Source organism: Kryptolebias marmoratus, linkage group LG10 (assembly GCF_001649575.2).
Source record: "Kryptolebias marmoratus isolate JLee-2015 linkage group LG10, ASM164957v2, whole genome shotgun sequence".
NCBI classification, from domain to species: domain Eukaryota; kingdom Metazoa; phylum Chordata; class Actinopteri; order Cyprinodontiformes; family Rivulidae; genus Kryptolebias; species Kryptolebias marmoratus.
The window spans coordinates 22,128,082-22,144,154 of NC_051439.1; the positions used below are offsets into that span (position 1 = coordinate 22,128,082).

Genomic DNA, 16,073 nt, shown 5'->3' on the forward strand with positions numbered 1-16,073 from the left:
GCGTGTTTAACACTTCCTGTCACATGTTTAACACTTCCTGTCGGCGAGTTTAACACTTCCTGTCACATGTTTAACACTTCCTGCTGCGTGTTTGACACTTCCTGTCGTTTCAGAGCACTACGCCACGATCACGCTGACGTTCTCGGACCTGCGCAACGAGACGGAGCTGAAGGTGGAGTGTCGAGGCGTCCCCGACAGCGAGGAGGAGCAGACGAAGGAAGGCTGGAAGAGATACTACTTCCACGCCATCAAACAGACCTTTGGTTATGGAGCGACCATCTTCTGAGAGCGCCGCACTTCAGAGCTTCTTGTTTGTTTGTTTGTTTTTTTAAAATCTGTTCATTCTTTGTCACAAATCATTGAGTTGTACACATGTAAGATAAGTTGATTAAAGGAAAAAAGAGTCAAATTAAGAGAAATCCGTCATCCTGTAAGTGTAAATGTTTTAATTTCTAAATATATTTAAGTCATTTTGTTGTTGTTTTCTCGTCTCCGTCAGTGTTCGGTTGTTCAAAGGAGCAGAAATGCGGCGTGCCTTTGAGACATCTGCTGGAAAACGTGTTAAAGAAACCTTCAGAGAATGTACTGTACCTCCAATTGGCATCCACTTTTATCAGTCAGGAACAAAATAAAAGTCGGCCACGGTTTCATGTAAAAAAAGCTGCATTAAAATCTTTATTTTGTACTCGTTTAAAGCTGCATGGGACATTTGTGACGTTTAAACCGAGGAAGAGGAGTTGGATCGAAGAGCGTTTTGTTGATTTTTCACCTCCTGGAGCGACTTTCTGCCTCGCTCGGCTTTAAAATGTAAATATTAAGTGAAATGTTCAAAGAACGCCTCTATTTATTCTCCATCCCCTCACGACAAGTTTCTGCTTTTCTTTTAATTATTAACAGAATTACCCTGAAGTGTTTGCTTGTGTTTAACTCACACATTTTATCCACAGATGTTTGTCTTTTTACGAGAATTTACTCCGAAACTTTCTGGATGATTTGTTTCCAGATTATTTATTGCAATTTCTAAATAAAAAAAAAAAATCTGCAGGGTTTACTTTTTTGGGGGTTGCAACTTTCAGGAATTAAAATGGATTAAAGCAGATTATTTCTTTGTGTGAAATAAAGAATGAGCTCATTAGGAAGACAGGAAATAAAACATTTTATAAATCTACAGAAACCGACAAAAAATCAGAGGAATTTAGTCTTAGATTGATAAACTTGAACATTAGATGATGTTAATCTCCTTTTAAGATATAATAATGTGTTTTAGGGTGAAATAAATCATAAAAGAGTAAAATTACAACCCATCATGATCCTTTAGTTTGAAATGTTTGTTTCCTTTTCTGTTGGCTGTAAAAACTTTTTTTTTTAAATAAATTATACTTAAACATTAAATTAAATTACTGTATTTTATTATTTTAGTTTCCAACCTAAAGGATCAACAAACTAACAAGAAGTAACTTAAAATCCAATCCAAATTCACTAATTTAATAAATTAAATTACTGCATTTTATTCTAGATATAATCCCAGCCTGTTTTTTACTTAAGTATGGAAACCAGTTTTTACTGTTCTGAATAACAAATAATTTACTTTAAGTCTTAATGATGAGACTTTATCATTATTTTGACTTAATGTTTTGTTGTATGAGACACTGTCTCAAAATTATGAGTTAGAATCTCACAGGTATACAATTCTATATTATACAAGTCATATTATCTCATAATATAAACTGATAAGTCATAGTTATAAGAGATAATCTTTCAAAATATGATATATTAAGTCATAGTTATGAGACAGTAAGTTATAATTTTGAGACAGTTTCTCATAATATGAACTTATAAGTCAGTTATTTGATGCTAAGTCACATTTATGAAGGACTAATCTATCAATTTGAGATTTAATGGCGTAGATACTATTGAGCCAGTCTCTTATAATACACATTAGGTTGTAAGTATGAGACATTAAGTCATTTATTTGAGATGATATAGCATAGGTATGAGATACTAAGTCATAACATTGAGCTAATCTCTCATAATGTTTTGTTAAATCATGAGATAGTAAGTTATTATTTTGTTAATGACTTTTAATGAAAGTGACAGAACTGGGCTTCCATAAAAAGCATTTAGAAATATTTTTTACTTACAAAAAAGGTTTGCAAACAACATTCATACAAAACAAACAAAGTGAAGTGGTTATTTAGTATTCTAAAGTAAATACCTGACCTTTTTATTGTTTTTAACACCACCGGCCTTTAAACTTATTTTTGTAAAATAATTAAATTTCTGGCGTTGCAGTACCAGTGTGTGGCCGCTGGGGGCAGCACCGTCAGTGTTTACAACATGAGGACGGCAAGTTGCAAGAGCTCTTTGCAGGTAGCGTAGAGTTGAAATTAGAGACAAACTTACGGGACGTCGCTCTAGAATCTTTAATTCTTTTTGTTTTCGTGTTAAAGTCGGCGAAACTCCGGCAGAACCGAGTTGGGGCTTTTAGCTTTTAGGTCGGCTAACTATTGACTCGAGATAAGCTGCCAGTTCGGAGAAAAAAGACGTTAACTCGCTGGCTTCTTCGTGGTCCCGGGCAGCTAAGCTAACAGTTAGCTGCAGGGGCTACTTGGCTAGCGAGGTCCAGCCCAAAATTCTGTTTATCTCGAGTGAATGTTGTCACCGCCTGGGCTATTCACCGCTTTCATCCCGGGCAGCGGAGCAGCAGGACCGCGGGTTCACGCTGGATTTTAAACACCCTCGTTAGGGAAGCTAGCAGGATGTCCGCCGAGGTCGAGTGCGGTCCGGTCGACCCGGGCTTGACAGCCGCTGGCTCCGGCGGGGAGAGCCGCCCGCTCGGGGGGCTGGAGGACCCGAAGCAGGAGGGTCCGGAGGGCCACGAACCCGAGTGCAGGGAGAACGACAAGGAGAACGATCAGCGAGAAGAAGAGGGAGGCAGCAACACTGACTCGGCTGTTCAGGTCGTGAAGAAGAAAGTTGTCGAAGCTCCTCCGCCGAAGGTCAACCCCTGGACGAAGAGGACCACAGGCAAGGTGCCGGCTAACAAAATCATCCCCAGCTCCCAGGACACAGGTAAGGCGGCTCATTTAGGCACTTTTAGGCAGGTGAAACCGAACAATATGGCGCAAAAAAATGCGCCCCCCTCCCTCCTCCTCCTCCCAACCAGCAGCAGCGGGGATCAGAACCGTCATATCTACAGCCCGGTTCTGTCAGCCCGAACTTTGACCCGTTCAGAGGTGGACTAAACCCACAAATGTCACAGCAGACAAGACGAGAGGTGTCTGTTTCTTGTTTTTATTTTCTAATTTCTGCCCGCTCCCCCCTCCCTCCTGTCTGAGCTCGGATCGCTCCTGAGCACCACGTGTTGATTTCTGACAAATGCTACTTCTTTAGCTGCTGCTTCAGCTGCTTTTTTACCACTTCTGCCTCTTTTTTTACCCTCTTTGGACAAAATGGCGTCCAGGGGCTCGAGCTGGTGTTTGTCATGGGGGGGGGGGGGGAAACCCAAAGGAGGGGGGCGGGGATAAGGTCNGGGGGGGGGGGGGGTAAACCACAGGAAGGGGGTCGGAATAAAGCTTAAATTAGGGTTTGTGCTGCTAGCTCGCTAGGAGGAGGCAGGCTAGCTGCTCCTGCTGTGGAGGCACGTTTCAGGAGTCGGACGGCCTCGGCTCCTGCAGGTCCTCCCACCCTCAGCTCCTTCCTGTCACTGCTAAAACCACAGACCCGGACCAGGAATGAGGAGCCAGTGTTTGTTTTTGTTCGGGTTCGCTCCAGTGAGCACACGTCAGGAGGCGGCGGACATCTTTTTTTTTTGTACGCCTCGTCCCACTTAAAGGTGCAATTTGCAAACTATAACATTAAGTTTAAAAGTAAATAATAAACTGGACTGTACCACATGGTGAAGTTTGAACAGGTTTGCGTCGGTAGTTTTCCCCAGATAAGCCTTTGTGCTGTTCTGTAATGCGGGTACGCACTCTGCGTAAACAAAGCCACAGACTTATTCTGTTCAGTAAAATAACACGTCGTTTCGTTTGAAATTTGGCGATTTATTTTCCTAGTTTTATTTAAGGTCCTTAATGATGTCGTCTTGAATTACAGTCGTGTGTTTTAAAGCTTCACGGTGACAATAAACGTTATACAACGGGATTTCCCGGCAGAAACAGGCTGTCGTTTTCAAAGGAAATTGTCTGAAGCCATACCTGTTAGTAGACTTAATTTAAAGGTAGCTCAGGAACACGCTGTTTGGCATTTGTAGATCTAAAGCTGGTAACCACGCCCACAACAGCTTCTGACCAATCACGCAACGTTTGGAGCTGCGAGGAACAGTTCGGCCTCGCGTCGAGGAGCGCCGGAGGAAGCTACGAGAACAAAATGGCGCAGTTTTCGCCACGAGAGCCGACTTGAACGGGACGTAAACGGGCGAAAGTTTCGAGTCAAACAACCCGTAAAGTACGTGTCGTTCACACGTTAAATGCGCGTGAAAATATGACTCGTATTTAACGAGTTGGCGACGCTCAAAGAACACGTCAAAGTCTTTGGTGCTCCTGTCTTTTGATTCACTTTCGTCTTTGGCGATACGTCATCAGGTCAGTCCATGACCTTTACGGGGGGACAGTCTGCGTCGTTAGGGGGACGCCTTCGATCTGGGACGTGTCTCTGTGAGCCTTTCTTAATTTAAGCTCTGAGAGACACTCAGACACAGTCTTTTTGTTTGTTTTTTCTATAAAAAATGTCCTCGTTGACGCAGCATAGTTCCTTGAAACGGCCCAAACTGTTACAGTAACTATGCCAGGCCTGCGTGTGGCGCTCTAACGCTGGGTGTGGACTAAACGCAGCAGGAAAAGGACGCCCTTGGGTCGTAGGTCAGATTGGAGGTGCAGCGATAACGTCATTGTTTTCAAAAAGTTGCGTTTCGGTTGTTTATATTTGACGTAATGATAAGAAACTTTGACAGATTCAAAAACAAAACATGGCTACATAACCATGTTTGTGTTGTCAAAGGCTGATTAGCCGTGGCAGCCATCTTGAATCCCTGGTAATAAACGTCGTTATGTAATTTGACGAGAAGAGTGGGCGCAGGAAGTACAAAATCCTAAATAAAGTGTTTCATCTTATCTAAGCAGCTGTTGAGGTTTATCTAATATCTGTAATGATTGAACGGACGGCCGTAGGAGCGAACGCGCTCACAGATGATCAGGACTGAAAGGCTGGCGTTCTCCTCGGCTAAATGTGAGCCGTGAATGTGTGTCACGGCACAGCGTGGCGGGGGTGGGGAGCTAAATTTGAAGTCGTGCTCAGGCGTCAGTTTACAGAGCTGCTGAACACCCGGCGCCCTGGGTGTCGGTGAGGAGGCCTCGGCCCGGCGTGTCTTATCAGTCCAGCCGTCCTCTGCTGAGCGATAGGGACGGCCGGGCAGCGGCGGACCACTCCCAGCCACGCTGCCTCCTGCAAACAAAACAGTTTAATTCCCAGAAATTCCCGACACTGCTGGACGGAGGAAAACCCGCTCAGAGTTTTAACTAAATTCAGATTTTTCTGCATCCGTCGGTTGTTCGGTTCGATAATTCCACTGATCGCTTCTGTGTCCACAGATCAACAAAACGCTCTGAAAGTCGTCCGGGCCAGCAAGCCGAGGTTGAGAAAATCCAGCAAGGTAAACGTTCCTTTAGTCTATTCCCACACCTTTCAGGTTCTGACCCACAAATTAACAGCGTTGGAGACTTTCAGACACATTTAGTCCTGGTTAAAGTGTACAAACATCACCAAAAACAAGAATAAAACAGCAGAATTAACAGCTATTAAAGCATCTTGTTTTACAGCTGTGGTTATTCCAATAATCTTTAAATGTTATTTAGTTTCTGAGACGCCTCACTTTGTTTCACGACAAACTCCAAGAGCCGCTGGTTTAAGGCAATAAAAGTCCAAATGCTGTTAAACACACCATTAAACATTTGTTTAATGTCTCAAATAAATGTTCAAATTTACATTGTAGTCAGAAATTATTAGTGGTAATTGTATAAGTGTTGAACTAACCTGTTAGCTGACACGTTCGAGTCATTAAAGTCGTTTTATGCTCTGGTTTTCTTACAGTCCGGTGACTTCAGTGACATCACAAACTGGCCCACTCCTGGAGAACTGGCCAAAGAGGTACGGCTCACGGTTGGATGATCGGGTTCTCGTTGGTCGTTTCCAACTTTCAGCAACTGGACGTAGAGGAGCTGGAGGGTTTAATTTGATCCCAGAGCTGGTTTCTTCTCAAAAGTTTGGATAAACTTTGCTTAAAACTAAAGTTTTCCAAATCAGTGACTTTGTTTTTATTCTGTCTACAAGCTCTTAGAGAGTTGGACAACCTTAATTTGGATTAATTTGTGTAAAATGTAAATAAAAACAGAATTAAATGATCTATGAAATTCATAAACTCATATTTTAGTCAGGCAAACGTATCAGATGTTAATATTAGGAAATTGTAGCAATCTTTGGGGAAAAATGAGTTAATTTAGTATTAGCCGTAGGAGCATTTAGTAATTAATTAGGTTAATTAGTTGGATGACTGGGGATAAAAAGAGCATTTTAGGAGTAAAGATGGGCAGAAGTTCACCGGTGTGAGAAACGGTTGAATAAATGGTGGAACATCTCGTTTCTTAGTTTGAACGCCGTTCTATTGTGAACAAATTAATTTACATTTCACGCCACGTCCTGACTTTTATTTTAAAAAATCGGGCTTGAGCTGTTCTGCACGTGCATTCGTTGCTGTTCGAGGGCGGGGTCAACTGAACATCTAGGCCCGCCCTACGTCCTGCCAGGTGTGTGGACAGGTGAGCATTGGACGCACGCCTCGACAAAGCGTCCATAAAGTGCGCTCAACAGCGATATTTGTCTTCTACACTGGGGGTCGTACATCCTGTCTTATTGTTGGGCTGATGGTTGCTGCCATGACCTTCATGTGGGCGGGGCCAAAGGATGGCGCCACGAGAGTGTCTATGTCCTAAAACACCTCCACATTAAATTCTGTGCCAGTGAAGGCCCGTCTTGCTTCGTTTTTTTAGCAGCAGCAGAACCTGAGCAACAACGGAAAGAGGCCTTCTTCGCGCAGAGACAGGAACAAGAGGCGGGAGCGACCGGACAGGAAGTCTGAGAGCAGCCATGATGGCGGCGAGAGCAAAGAGAACCAGGAGGCTCAGCCGGACCCGCTGGGGGCGCTGACCAAGGAGGACGAGTCCAAAGGGGGGCAGGATGCCAAGAGCGCCAGTTTGAAGAAAAGAGGAGGTGAGGGTGAGGATGTCTTCCTTTTTCTTCACTGATGCATGTTTCAAGTTTTATTTCTGTTCGTCTGATTAACGCGGCTGAAGGTGTGTTTTTATTTTATTTCTCCGGGTTCAAATCTACGACGCCACCAACCTGTGATTCTGCTTCGTTTGGATTTTGAATTGCATGTTTTTGTTTTATATATTTGATCATTGAAATTATGGACGAGCATTTCAAGCAAAAAAATGTTTGAAAATTACTAAAAATCATTTGATTCTGCGTTAAAAATTTACCCCCAACCTGCATAAAAGCACACAGAAAATCACCAAGCTCGAGCCATTCCTGCTTTTATTCAAACAGCTTTATTTAAAACCACAACAACTTGTTGCCATTTTAACATATTTCTGAGCGTTCACCTTAACGAGGACAAATGGTAGCAACCTCATAATGTCAGTGTTTTTTATTTAAGTAAGTATTTGTTTAAAAATGAGTGCAACATTTCTCTGAATGCTCTATCTGCCAGGATGTTGGGGGTTCTGTTGTTTTTCACGGACATGGGGTGGCTTCAGAGTTTTTGTTTTTGGGGTATTGTGTCTTGAAAAGCATCCCGGTGATTGGCGAATGATCTGGTACGTTGTCGCGCTTCGTGGTAGAGTTAGCAGGATGTTGCTACCAGGTGAGATGAAAGTTGCATTAACTATTCCTACTCATGTGCTGGAATGACCATTTCAGGATTCAAAGTCCGAATCCTCAGATTTCGCCTCCTCATTAGAAGCTTAAGTCCTGGACTAAAGAGATCCTCAAAGTGATTCAGTATTCCTAGTTTAATTCCCACCCAAACCAAGCACCAAATAACCTTTAACCCTAACCCAGGGGTCTCCAATCCTGGTTCTCAGGACCACCATCCTGCATGTTTTACCTGTTCCTCTGCTCCAACACACCTGATTCAGTGGTTAAATCACCTCTTCTTGTTCTGCAGAAGCCTGTTAATCACCCATTGATTTAAATCAGGTGTGTTGGAGCAGAGGAACAAGTAAAACCTGCAGGATGGTGGCCCTGAGGACCAGGATTGGCCACCCCTGCCCTAACCCTTTTCAACTTGGTCTGCTAGAACCTCCTGGAGACCAGTGGAAAGTCCATCTCCATCGCCGTCCTGAATTCCTCACAACCACTGAGGTTCAGTCCTTCTGGACAATCCCGAACCCATCTGTGGCTTCAGGAGTCCTTCTGGGACGGTTCAGCCCTAAAAGCCTCCCTCTTCAGCCTGACTGTCTTTGTCCCAGCTGGTGTCCACCCATGAGTCTGCCAGTTACTGCTGTGAAAGACACAACGGCCCTTTTAGCCACAGCTTCTGAATTGGCTCGTTCAGATTCCATGTCCCCTGCCTCCTTTTGCAAAAATGTCTCTTGGAGATGTGAGTTTAGGACGTCATGGACATAAGACATTCCCTGGTACCCCTCACGACTGGTTTGGGTTTACCAGATCTGTTTGGCAGCCTCTGCCATCGCTGGTTTCAGCTCCTCACCAGGTGATGATCAGTTCACAGCTCTGCCCCTCTCTATGCACCGATTGTCCAAGACGTAGGGCTGCAGGTTCGATGATTTGATAACAAAATCGATCATCGTTCTTTGGCCCACCTAATACATTTATGGCCCACCCTATTATTGAACTCTGTTGGTTATGGACAGCCCATGCCTGGCACAGAAGTCCGGTAACAAAATACTTCTTGGGTTCAGATCAGGGAGGCCGATCCTCCCGATCACACACCATCCACTGTGGGCCAACATGAGCATCGAAGCCCCCCAGGAGAACGATGGAAACCCTTAATGGCTCCCCTTCCAAGACACCGTCCAGAGACTCCAATGAAGGGTGCTCAAACCTTTTATTCACAGAGTAAACCTCCAACACCAAAGTGCTCTGCTGGGGGCTCCACATCCGCCCAACGCCTCTGAAAAAGAAAGACCTCATGATGCCAGTTTGCTGAGGTAGACCTTAACACAACCCACAAGGTCCTGTGGGTGATCAAACCCCTCCACCACATTATGTTAATGATGTAAAAAACTTTAAATCCCAGACTTTAATGGTTCAACCTAAGAAATGTTCCTGTAAGAAGTGTCTTTTATTGAAGACATTGCCCGCCGAAACTCTTTGAGTTTTTAAGTTTTGAAATCCTTTTTTAGGACCAAAATCCTTCAAGCTGTGTTTCTGGTACGGCTAGGTAACAAAAGAAAGTGGGTTTCTCTGCCGCTGGAGGAGGCGTCCCGGGATGATGCGCTCAAGACGTCTAGCGGGTGTCCGGCTCGCTCAGACGCAGACCCCATCAGCAGCTCGCCCGACGCCACGTCGCCCAATCAAACGCTCCATAATAACAGGCCGCATGATAGCAACTGGAGTAAGTGGCCCGCTTGTTTCCTGCTTCTGTCTCCTCCTTTACTTCTTAGTGCATGTCAAAATAAAAGCACGGCTTCCGACTCTTAATCTCTGAATGTTGGTTTTTGATGCATGAATCGAATATCGGACAAACTCAAAGGGACAGATATGAAGTTTTGTCAGTCGTTGGAGAACTTCAGTGTCGTTCCTCGTTGACAGGGTGGAGAGGAGAACCGCGAGACAACGGCGACGATTCTGCCGGCGTCCGCAGCGACGGAGGGATACGAGGGCGAGGAAAAGGTCGCGGGCGTGGGAGAAGTCGCGGACGAGGTACGTCCTTTTTTTATAATCTGGATCTGCTTCAAAAAACTCCTTCATGGATTACGTTACAGCTCCAGTTACACATAAATCATGAAGTCAGAAACTTCTCTGAGGGTTTTGGACTTCAGTCTGGCTCCATGAGGACGTCTCTGACTCTGATCCCGCTGAACGGGCCAGCGTCTCTCCATTTATTGTCATTCCTCTCCATCTGTCCTCCTCCTCCAGGTCGGTTCGAGTACTTCCGAGACTCCCGGTCGTCCGATGGATCGGCTCAGGTGCCCCCGGCGTTCGGCACCAACATGGTTTACTACTACGACGACGGAAGCAAGGTTCAGATGTACACGGTGGACGAGAAGCTGCTCAAGGAGTACATCAAAAGGCAAATGTATGTATTCATTGTCATTTTTCTCCTTTTAAACAATCTGTTCGGCTGCACAGAACTGAATAAAACAACAGGAAGTGACAATTTGACACAATATTGAAGCAAAGTTTGTATTTTTAGTCATGACTGGCTGCTCGTGTTGTCCTAAAATGACAGTAGACTAAATATTTTTGGCAACGAAAACGGTGTGTGTGATGATGTCATAGCTCAGTATTAATGATTAATGGGTTTATCTGTGAAATAACGGGGATCTCGCCAGCTTCTCCGCCGAGTTCGGAGCCGTCTGGATGAGAGTTGGCTCCTGGAAGTCTGAGGCTTTGGTTCTTTATCGGAAAAATGGTGGAATTCTCCCTTTGGGTTCGGGGAGGGGTCGTCGCCTCAAGCAGCGTCTTGTTCGCAAGTGGTTCTTGGATTGGGGCTTTCATTTGTACTAATGAGGGTGTTGCTCCGGTCTTTCGTGGTAAAGGAGGACGTTTACCCGTCCGCCTGCGTTCCAGCCCTCGCCTTTGGTCATGAGATACGGATCAAATACGAGAACAAGATCCAAATACAAGCGTCCTTCATAGGGTGGCGCCCTATTTTACTTTCCAGAGCCAAAATCTGACTAAAATGTGAACGCTAACGTTTGAACTGAGTCGAAAGCAGAACTTGGTAGCTAAAAGTAGCATAAGGAATTAAAAATAAAGCAAATCTGCTGAAGCAGGTTTAAAAGAGAACAATGCTTTAAGGGAATTAGAAGAGATCCTGATATATTTCAGTGGTGAAACTTTTGTAAATCAACTTTTTAAACCATAGAAGTTACAAGAACCAAAAAGTCGTGGCACTAATCTTCAGATTGAGCTCATCCTGTTGATTTATGAATAATTATAACAGAAAACGGCGCGTGGTTCGACCTGCAGGGGGCAGCGTGCTCCCTACGTCTGCCTGGCAGCTCTGGCCTCATTAAAGATGAGACTCCTGCCAGTCCGGAGCGAGGCGGAGGACTAAAAATAACCTGAGTGCCGTTCAGGGGGACAGACCATGAATTATACGCAGGCCTGAGAAAGGAAATGTAAGGCAGAGGAGAGAAAGAAGCAGAAAGGTTTTATTCAGGGTGCTCGCTCAGTTGATGTTACTCAACTCGAAACTAAAACTACAAACTGCCTCCAGGCTGAGCTTGAAGCAGAAAAGGGTTTGAGAGTATTTGTGTCACAGTGATCTAAAGTGGTCTGACAGGCAAGAATCAGGGTCCTTCCAGGCAGCAGAAAATAGTCTGATACGAATATTTCTCATTTTTTGAGGATAGTGATGGAACCCTACCTAAGAGCAGAGTTTTTTATTTTCACACTCAGATATTGTTGTCCTCACACTTTAAAAAAAAAAAAAAGGAAACCCAAAGGGGTGTCAGCCAGAACATCCTCGGGGCCGCTCGGACTCTTCTTTCACAATAAGTTGGGTCAAGAGGAATGTCGAAGTATTCCTTCCACCAAAGAGTCAGCGTCCCCTGGTTCCAACCTAAAAGGTGACCTGAGGCACCCAATTGTTCACCAAAATCACTTTGACCAACTTTCCATTTTCCTTCCACACCCAAGTTTTTGCCTCTGCAGCTTCTTCTGGAGTCTCACAAACTAACCAAGCCCTGTAGAACCCCTGTAGGACCCCCGTAGGACCCTGTAGGACCCCGTAAGACCCCTGTAGGACCAGTGTAGGACCCCCGTAGGACCCCTGAAGGACCCCCGTAGGACCCTGTAGGACCCCGTAAGACCCCTGTAGGACCAGTGTAGGACCCCTTTAGGACCCCGTAGGACCCTGTAGGACCCCCGTAGGACCCCTGTAGGACCCCCGTAGGACCCTGTAGGACCCCGTAAGACCCCTGTAGGACCAGTGTAGGACCCCTTTAGGACCCCATAGGACCCCTGAAGGACCCCTGTAGGACCCCCGTAGGACCCTGTAGGACCCCGTAAGACCCCTGTAGGACCAGTGTAGGACCCCTTTAGGACCCCGTAGGACCCTGTAGGACCTGAAGGTGCATGGAGACCACCCTCTTATCTGCTGGGGATAATTCTGTTTGGTCCACGAGTGGAATCGAGTCGAGCCCCTCTCCAGGAGGTTGGGTTCAGGGGTGGTTTAGGTGAGCCCAACTGTATCTTTCAACCTTTCACACAAGCTCAGGCTCTTTTCCCACCAATGAAGTGGTCTCCCGTGTCCTTAAAGCCAGGATTGGACCACCAAGGCCTTCGCCTCAGACTGTGGCCAAACCTGCTGTTGACCATCCTGCAGGTGGTGGGTCCACAGGAAGCTTCTCAGGGCTAAAGTTAAGATCTCATGGTCTCCTGATCCTGAAGTCGTTGTCAGGTTTAGTTTTGGTGACAGGAGGATCTTGACCGCTCTTTGCAGAAGATGTGGTCCTCTTAGCTTCATTGAGCTGTGATCTCCAGCAGCTGGGATGAGGATCAGAAACCCCAAAACCGAGAGCTTGGTTCCTCCGTCTGGGTCAGGGGAGATGTTTTGCCTCAGGTAAAGGAGTTGAAGGACTTCTGCGTCCTGTTCACAAGTGAGGAAAGAGGAGAGATGAGGAGCGTCCAGTCAGTCGTAAAGAGGAAGCTTCAGGTCCTTCCTGGAGGAGCCCCGGGGCTGGCCCGGGAATGCCTCGGGGTCCCCCTGGAGGACCCGAAGTAAAGCTGTTGTCTCAACTTCCTCTCAATCTCTCAGAGAAGATTCTGTTCTCGCCTCTTTCATTAAACGAGGACCGCTCCCTTTTCTCCCCCCGCAGCGAATACTACTTCAGCATCCACAACCTGGAGCGGGACTTTTTCCTGAGGAGGAAAATGGACGCTCAGGGCTTCCTCCCCGTCTCCCTCATCGCCATGTTCCACAGAGTCCAGGCTCTAACGACCGACATCAGCCTCATCATGGAGGTAATCTCCCTGCGCTGTGAGCTGTGGCGTTTTTAAAGTATTTTTTAACTTTATTAACCAAAAAACACTTTAAGATCTCTTTGAATCCTTTAAATCTACTTCATACGTCTGCTAATAATGCTAATGCTAATTCAACTAAAAGCTAACCTGCCGAATTGAGCTAGCTTTTTGCTGCTTTCCGCTGACATTTTGTCCTTTTCTGTTGGCGTTTTTGCTGATTTTTAGTTAGCCTTCAGCTAGCTTTCGGCTGCTCACGCACAGTTTTAATCCTCCCGCCCTCTGGGATCTGGACCCGGCTCGTTTTCTTGTCTCCTCGCCTCTGCAGGCTCTGAAAAGCAGCACGGAAGTGGAGCTGGTGGACGATAAGATTCGCTGTAAGACTGAGCCCGAGCGCTGGCCCATCCCCGCCCCGCCCGTCGTGGGTTCCCCCCGCACGGACTTCTCGCAGCTCATCAACTGTCCCGAGTTCGTTCCGCGGCAGAACCTCGTCTCCTCGAACACGGGTCAGCATTCGACTCGGCCGACGTTACGTAAGCCTGGAAAATGAAGACCTGACCGTTCGATTTGTTTGTTTTTGTTTTTCGAAGCTTCGTTGCCCGTGACGGAGCCTCCTCCCGACTCAGCCCAGCCTGGAGATTCGGTTAAACTCGGCTCCTCCGGCCAGGAGTCCCCCCCGGCGACAGACGACCCCGAAGACCCCCCGGCCCCCAAACCTGACCCCGAGGCGTGGATCCAGGTGGAGAAACGCCACCGACAGGCCTCCGGGAAACCAAAGGTCGGTCTGGATGTTCTCCACAACAACATTCAAAGACATTTGAACGTTAAAACAAGAAAATCCAAAGAAACAGGAGTTTATGATCACCTGAGTTAATCTTAAAGCTTTAGCATCATTCAGGTAAATAAATGATCCTCCCATCTGACATGAAAGGAATGCTGCTTTCATTTGACCTTTAACCTCCTCAGCTTCTTAGATTTCCCAAAAGTCCTCGACCCATCCCAATGTGTTGACTGTCTGAGACGGATTACTTCACAACCGTCCAGTTTCCCTTAACCTGATTCAAGATGGCCGCCACTACCAGGACTCTGGTAGTACCTGAGCGCCGTTAACACCACAGACTCGTGGCCTCGTTTGACGTATTTTAACAAAACTCCACCAACTAAAATGATCAAATGATGGAAAATTAAACTCAATAATTAGAGTTAACCGTGAAATGAATTTCCAACTTTGACGTCTTGTATTTGCATTAAATAATCAGCAAACGTTTCTGAATAAAAACCTTCGATTTGCTTCAATATCTGCGAGACAAATTAAAGTTTCGGTTCTGTTTTCTGCTAATCGTCGACCTCGCCAGATCTCTGATTATCAGTTTAGTATAAAGGTCCTCGTGACGTGAAAACAATAAAAGCTGCTGAAGATAACGGTACTCGTTTCAGGTTCTTCAGCAGTTCGTTTGTAAACTCCAGCTGCAGAAGATTCAGCAAAATCGTCGATTTTAGTCCTGAGATCATAAAAAGAGTAACTAACTTTAACTTTAACCAACAGACGAAGGTCAGAACTGGAGGGAAACTTGCACAGTGGCTGTTGTGACGCAAGAAATAAACTAATTAAATACAAATCTTTGGTACATTGTCAAAACTAGATGTTCAAAAAGCTGGAAAATCAAACCAGAAAAGCCAAATCCTCCAGCTGACACTGATCTGATGCAGCCGGGGGTGTTTCAGGACCTCCAAAAGAACTGTTAATTCAAAAAAACAACAATATAACTCATTAAATATTAGAAATTAAACTGCAGCAAGAAAGTTAACACAGTGTGGGCTCTCCAGACGGTCAACCACAGCATTAAACGTTGCTAAAAATGGATTAAGGTCCATTTATTTAATATTTAAATGATTTAAACTCGAGTGACAAAGCTTACAATACCTGTCATCTCACATCAGTTAAACCCTCCTTCCTGTCACACATTTATTTTATATATTTTATTAATTTCTTTGCATCGTTTCTTGTTCTTTAGACGTGTGAGAAAGCAGGGCTCAGATATGTAACCAGTTATTTGACAGCGTTTTGTTCCCCGCGTTCATCAGGGGGAAAGCAAGTCGCCTCTGCCGAGCCACCGGGCTCCTCCGCCGGCAGAACCGGACCAGGAGGAGCTGGACTTCATGTTCGACGAGGAGATGGAGCAACTGGCGCCCAGGAAGAACAAGTTCACGGACTGGTCGGACGAGGACGACTCGGACTACGAGCTGGACGACCAGGACGTCAACAAGATCCTGATTGTCACGCAGACGCCTCCGTACCTCCGGAAGCATCCCGGCGGCGACCGCACAGGAAGCCACGAGTCCAGGGCCAAGATCACGACCGAGTTGGCCAAAGCCATCAACGACGGGCTGTACTACTACGAGCAGGACCTGTGGAAGGGCGAGGAGCAGGTGGAGTTCAGCAAGGTGAGCCGATATCCAGTCCCTCCAGGATTTCACAGAGCATTTTCCTAAAAGTTTTTTTTTTTTTTTTTTTACTAAAATCAATAAAAACCATAACGTTTAATATCTAAACCAAAAATCCTTCCTAGTTTTGTAAGATAATTCCCAACAAACATTGACATTCTCAAAAGGTGCTTTATTTGAGAACTTTGATAGCTTCTAAACTGACATTCATGAGCATTTCTGGATCGTCCCTGGTCTGCAGCTCTCCTCACATGTTTTGCAAACACAAAGTGTTTGTCGATGCGTTTATGTTCCATGATTACACTGCAGGACGTGCAAAACAGCTGCAGCTGGGGAGGAAACTGGTTTGCTGAAATCTTTGTGGGCAAATGTGAAGCATTAGCGGCCATTTTGGCTTCGGTCGCTGCTCCTGCACG

At 45.6% G+C, this 16,073-nt stretch overlaps 2 protein-coding genes across 7 annotated transcripts in view; both read left to right on the top strand.

Moving 5' to 3' along the window:
* The window catches only part of ahsa1a (AHA1, activator of heat shock protein ATPase homolog 1a), a 9,193-nt gene extending 8,107 nt beyond the window's left edge, over positions 1–1,086 (top strand). Inside the window, exon 9 of the mRNA XM_017439562.3 lies at positions 114–1,086. Within this exon, the coding sequence (XP_017295051.1) occupies positions 114–286 (173 nt within the window). The 3' untranslated portion in view covers positions 287–1,086. The remainder of the gene's footprint in view (positions 1–113) is intronic.
* Positions 1,087–2,336: 1,250 nt separating this feature from the next.
* larp1b (La ribonucleoprotein 1B) overlaps positions 2,337–16,073 on the top strand; it is a 19,311-nt gene continuing 5,574 nt past the window's right edge. Inside the window, exons 1-11 of one of the 6 annotated variants that reach the window (XM_017439571.3) lie at positions 2,337–3,072; positions 5,592–5,653; positions 6,091–6,147; positions 7,047–7,272; positions 9,464–9,637; positions 9,835–9,945; positions 10,162–10,321; positions 13,071–13,215; positions 13,541–13,718; positions 13,803–13,990; positions 15,298–15,657. In XM_017439571.3, the coding sequence (XP_017295060.1) occupies positions 2,760–3,072; positions 5,592–5,653; positions 6,091–6,147; positions 7,047–7,272; positions 9,464–9,637; positions 9,835–9,945; positions 10,162–10,321; positions 13,071–13,215; positions 13,541–13,718; positions 13,803–13,990; positions 15,298–15,657 (1,974 nt within the window). In that variant the 5' untranslated portion in view covers positions 2,337–2,759. The remainder of the gene's footprint in view (positions 3,073–5,591; positions 5,654–6,090; positions 6,148–7,046; positions 7,273–9,463; positions 9,638–9,834; positions 9,946–10,161; positions 10,322–13,070; positions 13,216–13,540; positions 13,719–13,802; positions 13,991–15,297; positions 15,658–16,073) is intronic. The other 5 variants (XM_017439570.3, XM_017439573.3, XM_017439572.3 and 2 more) reach the window with 5 other exon arrangements.